A 15805-nucleotide genomic window follows, 5' to 3' on the forward strand; every position below is an offset into this window, starting at 1 on the left:
CTCTGAGGACGAGGAGGAGGAAGAGGAGGAGGAGGAGGAGGAGGAGGATGAAGAGGAGGACGAAGAAGACGGCGCTGAGCTGGAGGACGGCGCCGGGGTGCCCGGCCAGGAGAGCTGCTCTGCCCTCCCGTATTTCCGCGCTCCCAAAGGCGCCCATCCCAGTCAGAGAGCGGGATGTGCCTCCAGCCCCGTGCCAGCCGCGGGGCGCCCGCGGGGCACCCAGCAGGGCAAGGAGGAGCAGGGCAAAGACTCTGCCAAGCATTCCGGAGCCTCGGCGGGGCGCCCCGGCTGGCGCCTGGACGAGCAGCTCAAACAGGTCAGTGCTGGCATTCCCTGCTCCCAAAAACCCCGCTTCCCTTTCTCAGGAGGCGATGTTCCCCTGGTGTGTGGATTTCCCACAAGGAATTGGCTTTGTGGGTTTCCCTGCTCTGTGAGAGCCTTTGTGGGGTGGGATTTGGGGAAGAACGTGGTGGTTTGCTCATTTTAGGGGCAGGCAGCTCCCTGCTAATGCATCTCCGGAGTTACTACTTGTCAGATCTCAGGGATCCTGGAATTGTGGATTTTTGAGTGCAGGGAGATGTGACCTGATCCTGGGAGTCAGAGCACTTTATATTCCCTGTGTGGGAAGGGAAAAAGGGAAAAAGGGAAAGGAAAGGAAAGGAAAAAGGAAAAAGAAAAGGGGAAAGGAAAGGAAAAAAGGGAAAAGGGAAAAAGGAAATGGAAAAGGAAAAAAATGGAAAAGGAAAAAAATGGAAAAGGAAAAAGAAAAGGGAAGAGGAAAGGAGAGAGAAAAGGAAAATGAAGTACGGAGCCAGCACGCTGCTGCCTCGCGGGAGGTGAATTCCACATTTGACTGAAGAATTACTGCTCCTTGCATCCGAGTGCCAGGGGATGGTGGAATGACTTCCTTTGTTGCAGGGGGGGTTCCAGTGGCACGGGGCTCTGTCCCTGCAGGGCAGGTGGGTGTTCCCAGCCCCAGCTCCTCAGGGAGCAGCCCTGGGGCTGTAAAACCCCCAGGGGAAGCACTTGCTGCTGTATTTTCCCTGAGAGGCCGGGCCCAGGAGGGGGAGTTGCTCACATGAGCTGGGTTTGTCACCCAGGGGCCATTGCCTCTGAATTTACTGGGTGGGAGTGGTGACAACTTCCTCTTGCTGGGGAAAAGGAGGCAGGGCTCAGGTTTTACGGGGTCTCTTTCTTTAAAAAGCCAAAGAAGCTCAGCCTAGTCCCGGGCTGGTTTTGTTCCTTGCCCAGCTGGTGCTTCTCCCTCCGGTTGGGATCTCACTGGTCATTCTGGCCTGGCCAGTGGCCATGAAACCAGCCAGGGCTTGTGTGGAAGAGGGGAAAAAAGCGGAATAAAACATATTCCACGGTTGGCATGATGTGCTTTGGCCCATTCCTGCAATTCAGGAGGTCACTTCAATCCAGGAGCCCAAAGTACCCAAAACTTCAACAGGAAAAACTCCAATAAAACCACTTCTGCTGTTGTGTGATCTGCTGAAGCAGGGAAAATTCCAATAAAACACTTTTGCTGCTCTGTGACCTGCTGAAGCAGGGAAAACTCCAATGAAACCACTTTTGCTGCTGGGAAGGGCAGGAGTGGGAGGAATCCATGGACACCAGGTTCAGGAGTGAGTTATAAAGGAATAGCAGGGGCAGCTCTGGAGAACAGTGGGAAAAGGTGGCAGGAAAAGGACAGGTCCCGCTGTTGTCCCAAAGGTTTTGGAGGTGGAGTGGCTTGGATCCATGGTTAGGGTCCAAATGGAGCTGCTGATTACCAGTTCAGAGCTGGGAATCAGGAATGTGAGATTAAATCCCAGATTTCCAGCTTGGAAATCAGGAATGTGAGAATAAATCCCAGATTTCCAGCCTGGAAATCAGGAATGTGAGATTAAATCCCAGATTTCCAATATTGGAAATCAAGAATATGAAAGAATAAATCCCACCTTTCCAGTTTGGAAATGAGGAATGTGAGAATAAATCCCCACATTTCCAGCTTGGGAATCAGGAATGTGAGAATAAAACCCAGATTTCCAGCTTGGAAATCAGGAATGTGAGAATAAATCCCAGATTTCCAGCTTGGAGATCAGGAATGTGAGAATAAATCCCAGATTTCCAGCTTGGAGATCAGGAATGTGTAAGAATAAATGCCAGATTTCCATTTTGGAAACCAGGAATGTGAGACTAAATCCCAGATTTCCAGGCCCCAGCCCCTGCTCCTTGCCTTTCCCATGGACCAGGCTCACTGGGAGGGGTTTGTGCCCAGGATTTTGGGGGTGTCTTGGGGCAGCCTCCCAGAAATGCCCCGGCACTGCTGGAAAAGCCTGACCTGAACCTTCCCAGAGCTCAGGCTGTTTGTTCAGATAAATCAGCTGAAAATAATTCCTGAGCCTTTGCTGCAGGCCTGGGAAGGAGTGGCTGGGATTCCAGCACCTGAAATCCAGCCTGGAGTGCTCAGGAGAGACCCCAGGAGAACCCAGGAGGGGAAAAGGGGCAATTTCACTGCGGGGTTTTTATCCCAATCCTATTCCAGGGTTGGATTTTCAGGTCCTTCCGTGTGTCACGTGAAATGGGGAAATCAAATGTTCCTTTTGTGCTGTGGTGGGAGGAGATTGCTGTTCTCAGCTGAGGTAAACACCTGGGTTTTACTGTGCTGCGCCTGTGACAGGTTTGGGTTGTGCCCTTTGCTGCTTCTCCTGAAAGCCTGGGAGGGGAGGGAAAGGGGAAAAGGGGAAGGAAAAAGGGAAGGAAAGGGAAGGGAAGGGAAGGAAAGGAAGGGAAGGGAAGGGAAGGGAAGGGAAGGAAAGGAAAGGAAAGGAAAGGAAAGGAAAGGAAAGGAAAGGAAAGGAAAGGAAAGGAAAGGAAAGGAAAGGAAAGGAAAGGAGAAAGGAAAGGAAAGGAAAGGAAAGGAAAGGAAAAGGAAAAGGAAAGGAAAGGAAAGGAAAGGAAAGGAAAGGAAAGGAAAGGAAAAAAGGGAAAAGGAAAAAAGGAGAAAAGGAAAAAGAAAGGAAAGGGAAAAGGGAAAGGAAAGGAGAAAGGAAAGGGGAAAGGAGAAAGGAAAGGGAAAGGAGAAAGGAAAGGGGAAAGGAGAAAGGAGAAAGGAAAGGGGAAAGGAAAGGGGAAAAGGAGAAAGGAGAAAGGAAAGGGGAAAGGAGAAAGGAAAGGAAAGGGGAAAGGAGAAAGGAAAAAGGGAAGGAGAAAGGAGAAAGGAAAGGAAAAAGGAAAGGAAAGGAGAAAGGAAAGGAAAAAGGAAATGAAAAAGGAAATTTCAGGAAAGGGAAAAGGAAAAGAAAGGAAAATCCCAAGGATTCCCCAGCTGCTGCCCTGCAGAGCCCCGCAGGTGAGTTAGGATCCCAGGCAGGGACTGGCTGTAGGATTTTCCAGGTGCCACCCTTGTCTGTGGCAGTGCTGGCACCTTGTCTCCCTCGTGGCATTCCCAGGAGCTCAGGCTGCACACGGGAGGTGCCAGCAGCTGGAATGTGTTGTTTCCTTGTGTTTTTCTCTGGGCTAAATCAGTGACTGGGCTGGCACTGAGGATCCCTCTTCTCACCCCAAATCAATCTTGGGCTGATTCCTCTGAGTCTTTGGGAGCAGGAGGAATTCAGAGAGCCTAGCTGCTCCTCAAGGATGAGGCAGCAGGTTCCTGTTTGCTCGTGGGAACGTGTGAAAGGAACTCAATAAAAAAAAGCAATTAATCGGTTCAAACCTCAGCCCTTCCCCCTCCCCCATCCTCCCTGCCATTCCTGAAATCACTAAAATGTTTCCAGGGGCTGCCTTTGAAGCTGGGGGCTGCTGAATTGAGCTCTGTTATTAGCAGGGGTTGGTTCCCATTCCAGGGGAGCTGCTGTGGGCAGTAATTACCCCTTGGCTCTCCCTGCCTGAGAACTTGCAGCTCGAGGCAGCAGCCCTGATCTTATCAGCGTTTGTTCTACAACAGTTTTCTTTCTGAGAGCATCTGTTTCACTTCCTGAGGCTTCACTCTGCCCACAAAAGGAATTTCTGTGGATTCCCTGATAATCCTGAAATTGCTGCCCCCCCGTCCCTTCTCATTGACTCGACCCACCGGGCACGGGAGGGCTCATCCCCAGGTGGGTATTTCAGCAGATTCCTGGCCTAAAAACCCCTAAAATCCTCTGTGAAATCCTCTGTGAAAGCTCAGTGCAGAGTGAGGAGGTGCAGGACGAGCCTGGGTTTCACAGGAGGAGTGTTGCTGTGGGACACAAAATCAGTACACAGGAGCTTGGGAGGTTCAAAAGAGAAAAAGAGCCAGTTTTATTCCAACATCTGGTATTTCCAGAATTCCAAAGGTGACCGTGGATTGGAGGATGGAATTACCACCTCTCCAACCACACTGGTCCAAAGATCAATCCATCATTTCTCTCCACCCTCAGAGAAATATGGAAACTGTTCTATTTCTACATGAAATTGTGTGGGAACTCTGACTCTCAAATATGTAAACATTACCAGAAGGCTAAAGAAGTTTCACGAGAACTTTAAAACTTCCAAAAGAACTACACAAGAAAACTTAACACTTTGAAAAATCAGGGCAACAGAGGGGTTTGTGTTCCTGTGCTCTGGAAGGTGTTTGTCCTGCAGAGAACGGGAATTTGTCACCTCGGCAGCTCAGGGGTTAACAGTGCCAGCCTGGCACTGGCAGCCGGGCTGGCCCTGGCCCCGTGAGCTTGGCACTGATCAGGTGCTCCAGGGGTTGGGAGTGATCCCACAGGGGCTGGGAGCAATTCTTGCTGCAGCTGGGCAGGGGCACGGGGCTCCGGTGCTGCCCGAGCTGGCGGTGGCACAGGGGGGCTCTGGTGGCACAGGGGGGGCTCTGGTGGCACAGAGGGGGCTCTGGTGGCACAGGGGGGGCTCTGGTGGCACAGGGGGGGCTCTGGTGGCACACAGGGGGGGCTCTGGTGGCACAGGGGGGCTCTTGTGGCACAGAGGGGGCTCTGGTGGCACAGGGGGGGCTCTGGTGGCACAGGGGTGGCTCTGGTGGCACAGGGGGGGCTCTGGTGGCACAGGGGGGGCTCTGGTGGCAGAGAGGGGTCTCTGGTGGCACAGAGGGGTCTCTGGTGGCACAGGGGGGTCTCTGGTGGCACAGGGGGGTCTCTGGTGGCACACAGGGGGCTGTGGTGGCACACAGGGGGCTGTGGTGGCACACAGGGGGGGCTCTGGTGGCACAGGGGGGGCTCTTGTGGCACACAGGGGGCTCTTGTGGCACACAGGGGGCTCTGGTGGCACAGAGGGGGCTCTGGTGGCCCAGGCAGGGCTCTTGTGGCACAGGGGGGACTGTGGTGGCACAGAGGGGTCTCTGGTGGCACAGAGTGGGCTCTTGTGGCACAGGCGGGACTGTGGTGGCCCAGGCAGGGCTCTGGTGGCCCAGGGGGGTCTCTGGTGCCACAGGGGCACTGTGGTGGCATGGGTGGTGGGGGCTCTGGTGGCCCAGGCAGGGCTCTGGTGGCACGGGGGTCTCTGGTGGCCCCTGAGGTGTCAGTGGCCCAGGCAGGGCTCTGGCGGCCCAGGGAGGGCTCCGGTGGCCCCTGAGGTGTCAGTGGCCCAGGCAGGGCTCTGGTGGCTCAGGGAGGGCTCCGGTGGCCCCTGAGGTGTCAGTGGCCTAGGGAGGGCTCCGGTGGCCCCTGAGGTGTCAGTGGCCCAGGCAGGGCTCTGGTGGCACAGGGGGGTCTCTGGTGCCACAGGGGCGCTGTGGTGGCATGGGTGGTGGGGGCTCTGGTGGCCCCTGAGGTGTCAGTGGCCCAGGCAGGGCTCTGGTGGCCCAGGGAGGGCTCCGGTGGCCCCTGAGGTGTCAGTGGCCCAGGCAGGGCTGTGGTGGCCCTGGCCCCTGGGAAGCTCCCGTGATGCCCTCTAGGGATGTGTTGGCCTCTCCTGCCCTCCCTGCAGAGCAGGAGCTTTGCTGTGCCCGCAGCAGTGCCAGGGGAGCGGGGTGCCGGGGAATTGGGGTGCCAGGGAATTGGGGTGCCATGGGAATTGGGGTGCCAGGGGAGTGGGGTGCCAGGGGAGTGGGGTGCCAGAGAATTGGGATGCCAAGGAATTGGGGTGCCAGGGAAGTGGGGTGCCAGGGGAGTGGGGTGCCATGGGAGCGGGGTGCCAGGGAAGCAGGGTAGCAGGGAAGCGGGGTGCCAGGGAATTGGGGTGCCAGGGAATTGGGGTGCCAGGGAATTGGGGTGCCAGGAAAGGGGTGCCAGAGAATTGGGGTGCCAGAGAATTGGGGTGCCATGGGAGCAGGGTGCCAGGGAAGGGGTGCCAGGGAATTGGGGTGCCAGGGAAGGGGTGCCAGGGAATTGGGGTGCCAGGGAATTGGGGTGCCAGGGAAGGGGTGCCAGGGAATTGGGGTGGCAGGGAAGGGGTGCCAGGCTCCCTGGCCGGGCACAGGGGTTGGGCTGTGCCCCTGGGAATTGCCCCGGGCTGCAGGGAGGCACTGCTGGGAGCTGGGGCGGGGCTGGCAGCCTTGGCACTGCTGGGAGAAAATTCCCTCAGCTGAGCCTGGGAAAAAGGGCTGCTCCAGGATGGGCTCAGCTTCCAGGGATGGGCTCAGCTTCCAGGGACGGGCTCAGCTTCCAGCGGCGGATCCCATGGTTAAATTCAGCTTCCCAAGGATTAATTCCATGGATGGATTCAGCTTTCCATGGTTAAATTCAGCTTCCAGGATGGACTCAGCTTCCAGGGGTGGATCCCATGGTTAAATTCAGCTTCCAGGATGGACTCAGCTTCCAGGGTGGATCCCATGGTTAAATTCAGCTTCCAGGGTCGGGCTCAGCTTCCAGCAGTGGATCCCATGGTTAAATTCAGCTTCCCAAGGATTAATTCCATGGATGGATTCAGCTTTCCATGGATGGATTCAGCTTTCCATGGATGGATTCAGCTTCCAGCGGTGGATCCCATGGTTAAATTCAGCTTCCAGGATGGACTCAGCTTCCAGGGTGGATCCCATGGTTAAATTCAGCTTCCCAAGGATTAATTCCATGGATGGATTCAGCTTTCCATGGGTGGATTCAGCTTCCAAGGATGGATTCCATGGTTAAATTCGGCTTCCCATGGATGAATTCAGCTTCCCATTGATGAATTCCATGGATAAATTCAGCTTCCCATGGTTAAACTCAGCTTTCCATGGATTCATTCAGCTTCCCAAGGATGAATTGAGCTTCCCCAGGATGGATTCAGCTTCCAAGGATGGATTCCATGGATGAATTCAGCTTCCCATGGATGAATTCAGCTTCCCATGGATGAGTTCAGCTTCCCATGGATGAATTCCATGGATAAATTCAGCTTCGCATGGATGAATTCAGCTTTCCATGGATGGAATCATCTTCCAAGGATGGATTCCATGGTTAAATTCATGTTCCCAGGATGGATTCAGCTTCCCATGGATAAATTCAGCTTCCCAAGGATGAATTCCATTATTAAATTCAGCTTTCCATTGTTAAATTCAGCTTTTCATGGATTAATTCAGCTTCCCATGGATGATTTCAGCTTCCCATGGATGAATCCAGCTCTCCATGGATGAATTCCATGGATGAATTCCATGGATGAATTCAGCTTCCCATGGATGAGTTCAGTTTCCCATGGATGAATTCCATGGTTAAATTCATCTTCTCAAGGATGGATTCATCCTCCCAAGGATGGATTCAGCTTTATTCCCAGGATGGATTCAGCTTTATTCCCAGGATGGATTCAGCTTTATTCCCAGGATGGATTCAGCTTCCAAGGATGGATTCAGCTTTTTTCCCAGCTGCCATTCCACGCTCTGCCCCCAGACCGGCCGTGCTCCATCCCCACACCTGCACCCTCCCTGAGGAGCCCTGTCCTTGTCCCCTGGCAGTGGAAGTGTCCCCAGACCCTTCCCAGAGCAGCAGGAGGAGGTGCAGGAGCTGCCCCAGCTCAGGTCACAGCCGGTGACAGCCGTCCCTGCTGCCTTGGTGGCCATATGGCCAAAGCCTGGTGGCTTCAGCTGCCCCTAAGCTCCTTTCCCAGGAGGTGCCCGCAGGATCCCAGGGTGGAGCTGTGGAAAATGGGATGGATTTCTTCTGCTTATCTGGTCTAATCACCCTTTTTTTCCTAGAGAGAACAAGCCAAGTATGTTCTGTTTAACTTTTCAGGAGTGTTTAAAAGCTTTATTCCTGGGAATTATCCCGAGTTCAAACCCACTGGTGGGAGGGAATTGCCTCCTTTAACCCCTCTTCTTTCTCATCCCTGCCCTCAAATGGAGTGGAATAAGCTCTCAGCATGACCAGAATTCCCTCTGGAAGCAAGTTCTGCCCTCTGGATTTATATCCTTGGAAGGGAGCAGCCAAAGGGGAGGCTCAGAAAGCTGAACCTGCACAAATCCCTGAGCCCTGGAGTGTGCAAGGGCCAGGCTGGGAAATTCCTGCTGCCTCCTTTCCCTCCCACTCTCTGTGATTCTGGCTGCTCCATGGGTTTGATCCCAGGGAACAGTTTTAGGAGCAGCTGGATGCTTGCATAATTAGCCAGAAATCTGTGGGTTTAATCTGTGCTGGAGAGAGAGAGAGGCTCAAGGAGAAAGGAGATTGGGATGGATCCTCCCGTGAGCAAACCCAGCCTGGAGAGGGCTGGGACTTGATCCTGTGCCACAAACAGCTGACACAACAGAAGTGGCAATAATCCCCCATTAAATATCTCTCAGTTGCTGGGGCTCCCTGGCTAATTGACTTTCCAGCAGGAATTAGTGGCTCAAACCAAATCAGCAGGCATCAGGGAGCTCCTGCCGGGCTCGGGATGGGGCACGGAGCCGTGCACGAGCTGTTCATCTTCCTCATTCAATAAGTGCCTCACAGCCACATGGCTCTGGGATTTTGGGGTGCTGGAGCACCTCCAGAATTCCCAGGGGGTGCTTTTGGGATGCTGGAACCTTTTCTCTCCGTGCGTTTGTCCAGGTGGATTTGGCTCTTCCCTTTTCCAGCATGTGCTGGATCAGGACTTTATGGAGTTGGTGTGTTCAGGATGCCTGGATTTATTTCAGGGTTATCCTGTCCTTCCATCCAGCTGGAGCTGCTGGAGCACCTCCAGAATTCCCAGGAGATGCTTTTGGGGGGTTTTGCACCTTTTCTCTCCGTGTGTTTGTCCAGGTGGATTTGGCTCTTCCCTTTTCCAGCATGTGCTGGATCAGGACTTTATGGAGTTGGTGTTCTCAGGATGCCTGGATTTATTTCAGGGTTATCCTGTCCTTCCATGCAGCTGGAGCTGCTGGTTTATTTGAGGTCCTGGAGCACCTCCAGAATTCCCAGGGAGTGCTTTTGGGGTGCTGGGACCTTTTCTATGTGTGTGTTTGGCAGGGTGGATTTGGCTCTTCCCTTTTCCAGCATGTGCTGGACCAGGGCTTTATGGAGTTGGTGTTCTCAGGATGCCTGGATTTATTTCAGGGTTATCCTGTCCTTCCATCCAGCTGGAGCTGCTGGTTTATTTGAGGTCCTGGAGCACCTCCAGAATTCCTAGGGGGTGTTTTTGAGGGGTTTTGCACCTTTTCTCTCCGTGTGTTTGTCCAGGTGGATTTGGCTCTTCCCTTTCCAGCCCACCCTGGACTGGGACTTTGTGGAGTTGGTGTTTTCAGGATGCCTGGATTTATTTCAGGCTTATCCTGGCTTTCCATCCAGCTGGAGCTACTGGAGCACCTCCAGAATTCCCAGGGGGTGCTTTTGGGGTGCTGGGACCTTCTCTCTCCGTGTGTGAATTTGGCTCTTCCCTTTTCCAGCCCACCCTGGACCGGGGCTTTGTGGAGTTGGTGTTCTCAGGATGCCTGGATTTATTTCAGGCTTATCCTGGCCTTCCATCCAGCTGGAGCTGCTGGTTTCCAGCCTTTGGAGACCATTCCAGCATGGTGATTCCCAGGTGGAATAGGGCCTAACCAGATGAATCCTTTTAATGAGCCTTAATCCAGCAAAGCTGAGCTTTCATTTCTCTGGGAGAAAAATCCACATCCTCCTGGGAGTCAGGGCACCTGGGCTGGCAAGCAGCTTTCCAGGGGGATGATTCCCCTCCTTCTGCTCCTGCTTTTCAGGGAAGCACAGGGAGGATGGCAGGGCTCTCCCAGCTGTGTCACCTGGAGATCAGGAAGGAAGGGTGACACCTTTCTGCAGGGGCTCTTGGAAAAAACATGGACACGAGGAGCAAAATCAGCTCTGTAGGTGCTGGATCTCATCCCAGCAGAGCCACAGAGGAGTTGTCATCCTGCTCTTCAGGAAGGGAGGGAACGTGGCTGGGAGGTGAAATTGCACTTCCCATTTTGTGTGAGAGATCCCAGGATGTGAAACCCCCACCCCGAGGTTCCCCTAATGGGGAGACCCCTAAAAATTTTTGTGTTAGAATTAAGAAACAAACAGAACTTTTAGTTTTTTCAGTCTTCAGGTTGTTGTTTATTTTTTTCTCTTATCAACAATACAGTACACCATCTATACACCAAAAAAAAAATAAAAGCACCAAAAAATCATAAAACAAGCTGAAAATCTTTTAAAACTATTTTGTTTAATTAACTCTTAAACCTTTTTACCAGTAACTAATTATTTTTCTGTCCACGAAACATCTGTATTGTGGCTCTTTCTAACCAATCCCTCTGTGCCACCAGCACTGCAGAAAATGGAGCAGATGAAGAACAAGGAGGAGATCAAACAACACCCAAATTCTTCCATCTTGTCTCCTGTCCTCCTGCACACTAAAACCCCAAAACTCTAAGTTTTTCACCCTGTGATAAACTATATTTCACACACTCATGGATTCCAGTTCATCCCAAAGCTCTGGAAGCTTTCTCCATGAAGGAAGAGTAAAAGCAGTGTTCTCCCAGGGATCAGAACTTCCCAGAACAGACAGGGAAATATTCCCCATACCCTGAGATCCAACACCAGGAAATTGTGACAGAGCCACAGATCCCCTCCCCGCCTTTCTCGCCACCTCGGGCTAAACCAGCAGCTGCTTTTCTGTGTGTTTGTGCCTAAAAATCCTAAAAATTCTGGAGCTTTCCTTGGGAATCCTTCCCTCCTTTGCTGTTTTTGCCTCCCCAGAACGGCGGCGTGAGCTGGAGCGACGAAGGCGACGGCTGCCGGGGAAGGGAAATCTCCCGAGACTTTGCCAAGGTCTGTCCGGGCACTTGGGGAAATTTGGGACCTTTGGGAACTTGGGAAATTTGGGGAATGTGGGCAATTTGGGGAATCCTCCCCCTGATCCATGGCAGAGCCCTCCCCTGCTGGGAGTTTATGGGAAAACTGCTTTGTTCTGCAGTTTGGGGCTGCTTTGTTGCCTTGTATTGGGTTACAATATTTAATTCTTACTGAAATAAGAATTAACGACCAGATTTTGGATATTTAAAGGCTTTAATCCAGTTTTTCTCCAGCTGGGAGAAGAATATTCTGCCTTTGGAATGCTATGCTTGTGGATTTGAATGTGTCACAGCAGCTGGAGTTTAAACTAAGGCAGCTCTGCTCTTTCAGAGCTTCCCAGGAATCCAGCCCCAAAAAGCCCCTCTCTTTTGGGATACACTGCCTAGGGAATTTCATTTGAATGATTTGGGCATTTCAAGCCCAAATTATAAATAATAAATATTAATAAATATTTTGATTTTATAAATATTTCTATTTTACAAAATATTTCTATAAATATAAACTTTCTATTTTATAAATGTTTATTCTATAGAATAGAAACGTAAAATACTTATAAATAAATCAAAGATAGAAATAATAAATTATTCCTGTAGCAGATAAATTCTGGGCTGATTTCTGGCATTTCTGAAGGCTTTTGGTTCATTTGCAAGCAGGATCCACTTTAGGGAATCCATTTGATTTCTGGGGATCCATTCGATTTCTGAGGATCCTTAACATTTCTGGAAATCCATTCAATTTCTGGGCATCCCATTCCATTTCTGGGGTTCTTTTTCATTCCTGGGGATCCATTCCATTCCTGGGGATCCTTTCAATTTCTGGGAATCCTTTCCATTTCTGGGGTTCTTTTCCAGCTCTATGAATCCATTCCATTCCTGGGTTTCCATTCCATTTCTGGGCATGTTTTTCATTTTCATTTTTCTTTTCCATTTCTGGGAATCCATTCCGTTCCTGGGGATCCATTCCGTTCCTGGGGATCCATTCCATCTCTGAGGATCCATTCCATTTCTGGGAATCCTTTCCAACTCTGGGGATCCATTCCATTTCTGAGATCCATTCTGTGTCGGGGAATCCATTTGATTTCTGGGGATCTTTTCCAGCTCCACTCCATTCCATTTCTGGGAATCCATTCAGTTTCTTGGATCCATTCAGTTCCTGGGGATCCATTCCATTTCTGGGGATCCATTCCATTTCTGGGAATCCTTTCCAGCTCTGGGGATCCATTCAATTTCTGAGATCCATTCCATATTGGGGAATCCATTTGATTTCTGGGGATCTTTTCCAGCTCTGTGAATCCATTCCATTTCTGGGCATGTTTTTCATTTTTATTTTTCTTTTCCATCTCTGGGGGTCCATTCCATCTCTGGAGATCCATTCAGTTTCTGGGGATCCATTCCATTCTTGGGAATCCTCTCCATGTCTGGGGATCCTTTCCATTTCTGGGAATCCGTTCCATTTCTGGGAATCTGTTCCATTTCTGGGAATCTTTTCTAGCTCTGGGGATCCGTTCCATTCCTGGGGATCCATTCAATTTCTGGAGATCTATTCCATTCTTAGGGATCATTCCATTTCTGGGAATCCATTCCATTTCTGGGGTTCTTTTCTATTCCTGGGCATGCTTTCCATTTCTGGGGATCCATTCCATCTCTGGAATCCTTTCCATTTCTGGGGTTCTTTTCCAGCTCTGTGAATCTGTTCCGTTTCTGGGGCTCCATTCAATTTCTGGGAATACATTCCACTTCTCAGAATCCATTCCATTCCAGTGGATCCCTTTCATTCCTGGGGATCCATTCCATCTCTGGAATCTTTTCCATTTCTGGGGTTCTTTTCCAGCTCTGTGAATCCGTTCCGTTTCTGGGGCTCCATTCCATCCCTGGGGATCCACTCCATCTCTGGGGATCCACTCTATCTCTGGGGATCCATTCCATTCCTGGGCATGCTTTCCATTTCTGGGGATCCATTCCATCTCTGGAATCCTTTCCATTTCTGGGATTCTTTTCCAGCTCTGTGAATCTGTTCCGTTTCTGGGGCTCCATTCCATTTCTGGGAATACACTCCATTTCTGGGAATCCATTCCATCCCTGGGGCTCCATTCCATCTCTGGAATCCTTTCCATTCCTGGGAATCCATTCAATTTCTGGGGATCCACTCCAGCACTGGGGATCCATTCCATCTCTGAGGATCCTTTGCATCCTTGGGGCTCCATTCCATTTCTAGGGATCCACTCCATCCCTGGGGATCCATTCCATCCCTGGGGCTCCATTCCATCTTTGGAATCCTTTCCATTCCTGGGGATCCATTCAATTTCTGGGGATCCATTCCATCTCTGGAATCCTTTCTATTTCTCAGAATCCCTTCAATTTCTGGGGATCCATTCCAGCTCTGGGGTTCTTTTCCATCCCTGGGGCTCCACTCCAGCCATGGCCCCCGAGCCCCAGGGCCCTCTCCGTGTCTCCCCTCTCTGCCTGTGCTTTCCTTCCCCTGGACGAGGGCAAAATTCCGGAATGTTCTGTCTCCCTGGGAGCTGTGCCCTCACTTTGGTTCGTTCCCCCCAGCTCTACGAACTGGACAGCGACCCCGAGCGCAAGGAGTTCCTGGATGACCTCTTCATCTTCATGCAGAAGAGGGGTGAGTGAATTTCCTCGGATTCCAGGGGGGACCCAGGCCAGGAGAGGGGATTCTTCCCTCCTGAGCCTGAAAGAACAAATCCTGCCACTTGGGGCATTTGGGGACAGCAGTAGGGAAGATCTGCCCCTTAATTTAAGTTAATTTAAAATGAATTTAAATTGAATTAATTTAAAATGAATTTAAATTGAATTAATTTATTGATTAAATTAATTAATTTGAATGAAATGAAATTAAATTCGCCTTCAATTTCTTCACGTTCTGATGTAGTGCTGGTGTTTCCATGCCCTGAAGATCCCAGGCACCATTTCCTGGGAATTCCCAGGGTGCCAGTGATCCCAATCCAGTTCTCAGAGCAGACTGGTGATAATTAAAATGTCTTTAATTGGGCTGGTGGGTAACAGAAGCACCTTGGAACACTTGGAGTGTCCTCTTGTCCCTCCAAGGGTGTCAGTGGCCCAGGGAGGGCTGTGGTGGCCCCTGAAGTGTCAGTGGCACAGAGCAAAGTGTTCCTAACATCCCGATCCCAGACTCAAGAGCTGCCTGGTTCCCAAAAAACCCCAAATCCCGCTCCTCTTCCAAGAGCCAAGTGTTTTTAAAATCCCAATCCCAGGCTGAAGAGCTGCCTGGTTCCCAAAAAACCCCAAATCCAGCTCCTCTTCCAAGAGCCAAGTGTTTTTAAAATCCCAATCCCAGGCTGAAGAGCTGCCTGGTTCCCAAAAAACCCCAAATCCAGCTCCTATCCTGAGGGGAAAGTGTTTCTGATATCCCAATCCCAGGCTGAAGAGCTGCCTGGTTCCCAAAAAAACCCCAAATCCAGCTCCTCTCCAGAGAGCAAAGTGTTTTTAAAACCCCAATCCCAGGCTGAAGAGCTGCCTGGTTCCCAAAAAACCCCAAATCCAGCTCCTCTCCCGAGAGCAAAGCGTTAAGAGCTGCTCAATTTGCACCTGGTGTCTGTAGGGCCGGGAAGCAGCTCTTCCAATAAAAATCCCTCTGTAAAAACCTAAAAATGGGGATTTGCTGCTGTCCAGGAGGAGCTAAAACTGCAAAGATTAATGGGACTTCACAGGAGCTGCAGGGATGAAAAGGTTGGGATGTTTTGGGATGCCCCTGGGAAGGGGCAGCCGTGGAACAGCTCTAACACAGATCAGATGTGTAGGGCTGTCCCCAGGAGCCATAAAAGGGCCCGGGAGCAGCAGAAACCACGGAAGGGGACAGCAGAGGGAGGGTGGCACTGGCGTTTGTGGGGTTTTGTGCCTCGGAGGGGACAGCAGAGGGAGGGTGGGACAGCGGGGCTGGGGCTGACGCCTTGGGAAGGCTGAGCTAGAACCAAGACTAGACTGAGCTCAAGAATGAAGCAGGGATTTATTAAAGGATTTCCTCAATGGATCCACCTTGGGCAGCACAAGAGCCCAGCCAGGGCTGCACCCAAGATGAACCAAAATGGTCCCAAAATGGACCACGGGTCATGGGGTGTCTCACTTTGATGAGTTTTGGTCCATTTGCATATTGGAGTTAATTGTCCCATTCCAGCTCCAGCCCATGAAGTCCCATCCTGCTTGTTTTTCTCTCTTCAAAGATTGCAGCTCTCCATGGGATCAGGGCAGGATCAGGGATTGCAGCTCTCCATGGGATCAGGGCAGGATCAGGGATTGCAGCTCTCCATGGGATCAGGGATTGCAGCTCTCCATGGGATCAGGGCAGGATCAGGGATTGCAGCTCTCCATGGGATCAGGGCAGGATCAGGGATTGCAGCTCTCCATGGGATCAGGGCAGGATCAGGGATTGCAGCTCTCCATGGGATCAGGGCAGGATCAGGGATTGCAGCTCTCCATGGGATCAGGGCAGGATCAGGGATTGCAGCTCTCCATGGGATCCCCAGGATCAGGGATTGCAGCTCTCCATGGGATCAGGGCAGGATCAGGGATTGCAGCTCTCCATGGGATCAGGGCAGGATCAGGGATTGCAGCTCTCCATGGGATCAGGGCAGGATCAGGGATTGCAGCTCTCCATGGGATCCCCAGGATCAGGGATTGCAGCTCTCCATGGGGTCCCTGCTCCTT

General features: G+C 51.6%; 1 protein-coding gene across 1 annotated transcript in view; it reads left to right on the plus strand.

The window, feature by feature from the left end:
- Positions 1-15805, plus strand: part of ARID3B (AT-rich interaction domain 3B) — a 37045-nt gene that overhangs the window by 8809 nt on the left and 12431 nt on the right. The window contains exons 2-4 of the mRNA XM_068204348.1: positions 1-316; positions 11025-11096; positions 13673-13745. The exon at positions 1-316 is cut by the window's left edge and continues 339 nt beyond it. Of these exons, the coding sequence (XP_068060449.1) occupies positions 1-316; positions 11025-11096; positions 13673-13745 (461 nt within the window). The remainder of the gene's footprint in view (positions 317-11024; positions 11097-13672; positions 13746-15805) is intronic.

Source organism: Anomalospiza imberbis, chromosome 13 (assembly GCF_031753505.1).
Source record: "Anomalospiza imberbis isolate Cuckoo-Finch-1a 21T00152 chromosome 13, ASM3175350v1, whole genome shotgun sequence".
Classification (NCBI taxonomy): domain Eukaryota; kingdom Metazoa; phylum Chordata; class Aves; order Passeriformes; family Viduidae; genus Anomalospiza; species Anomalospiza imberbis.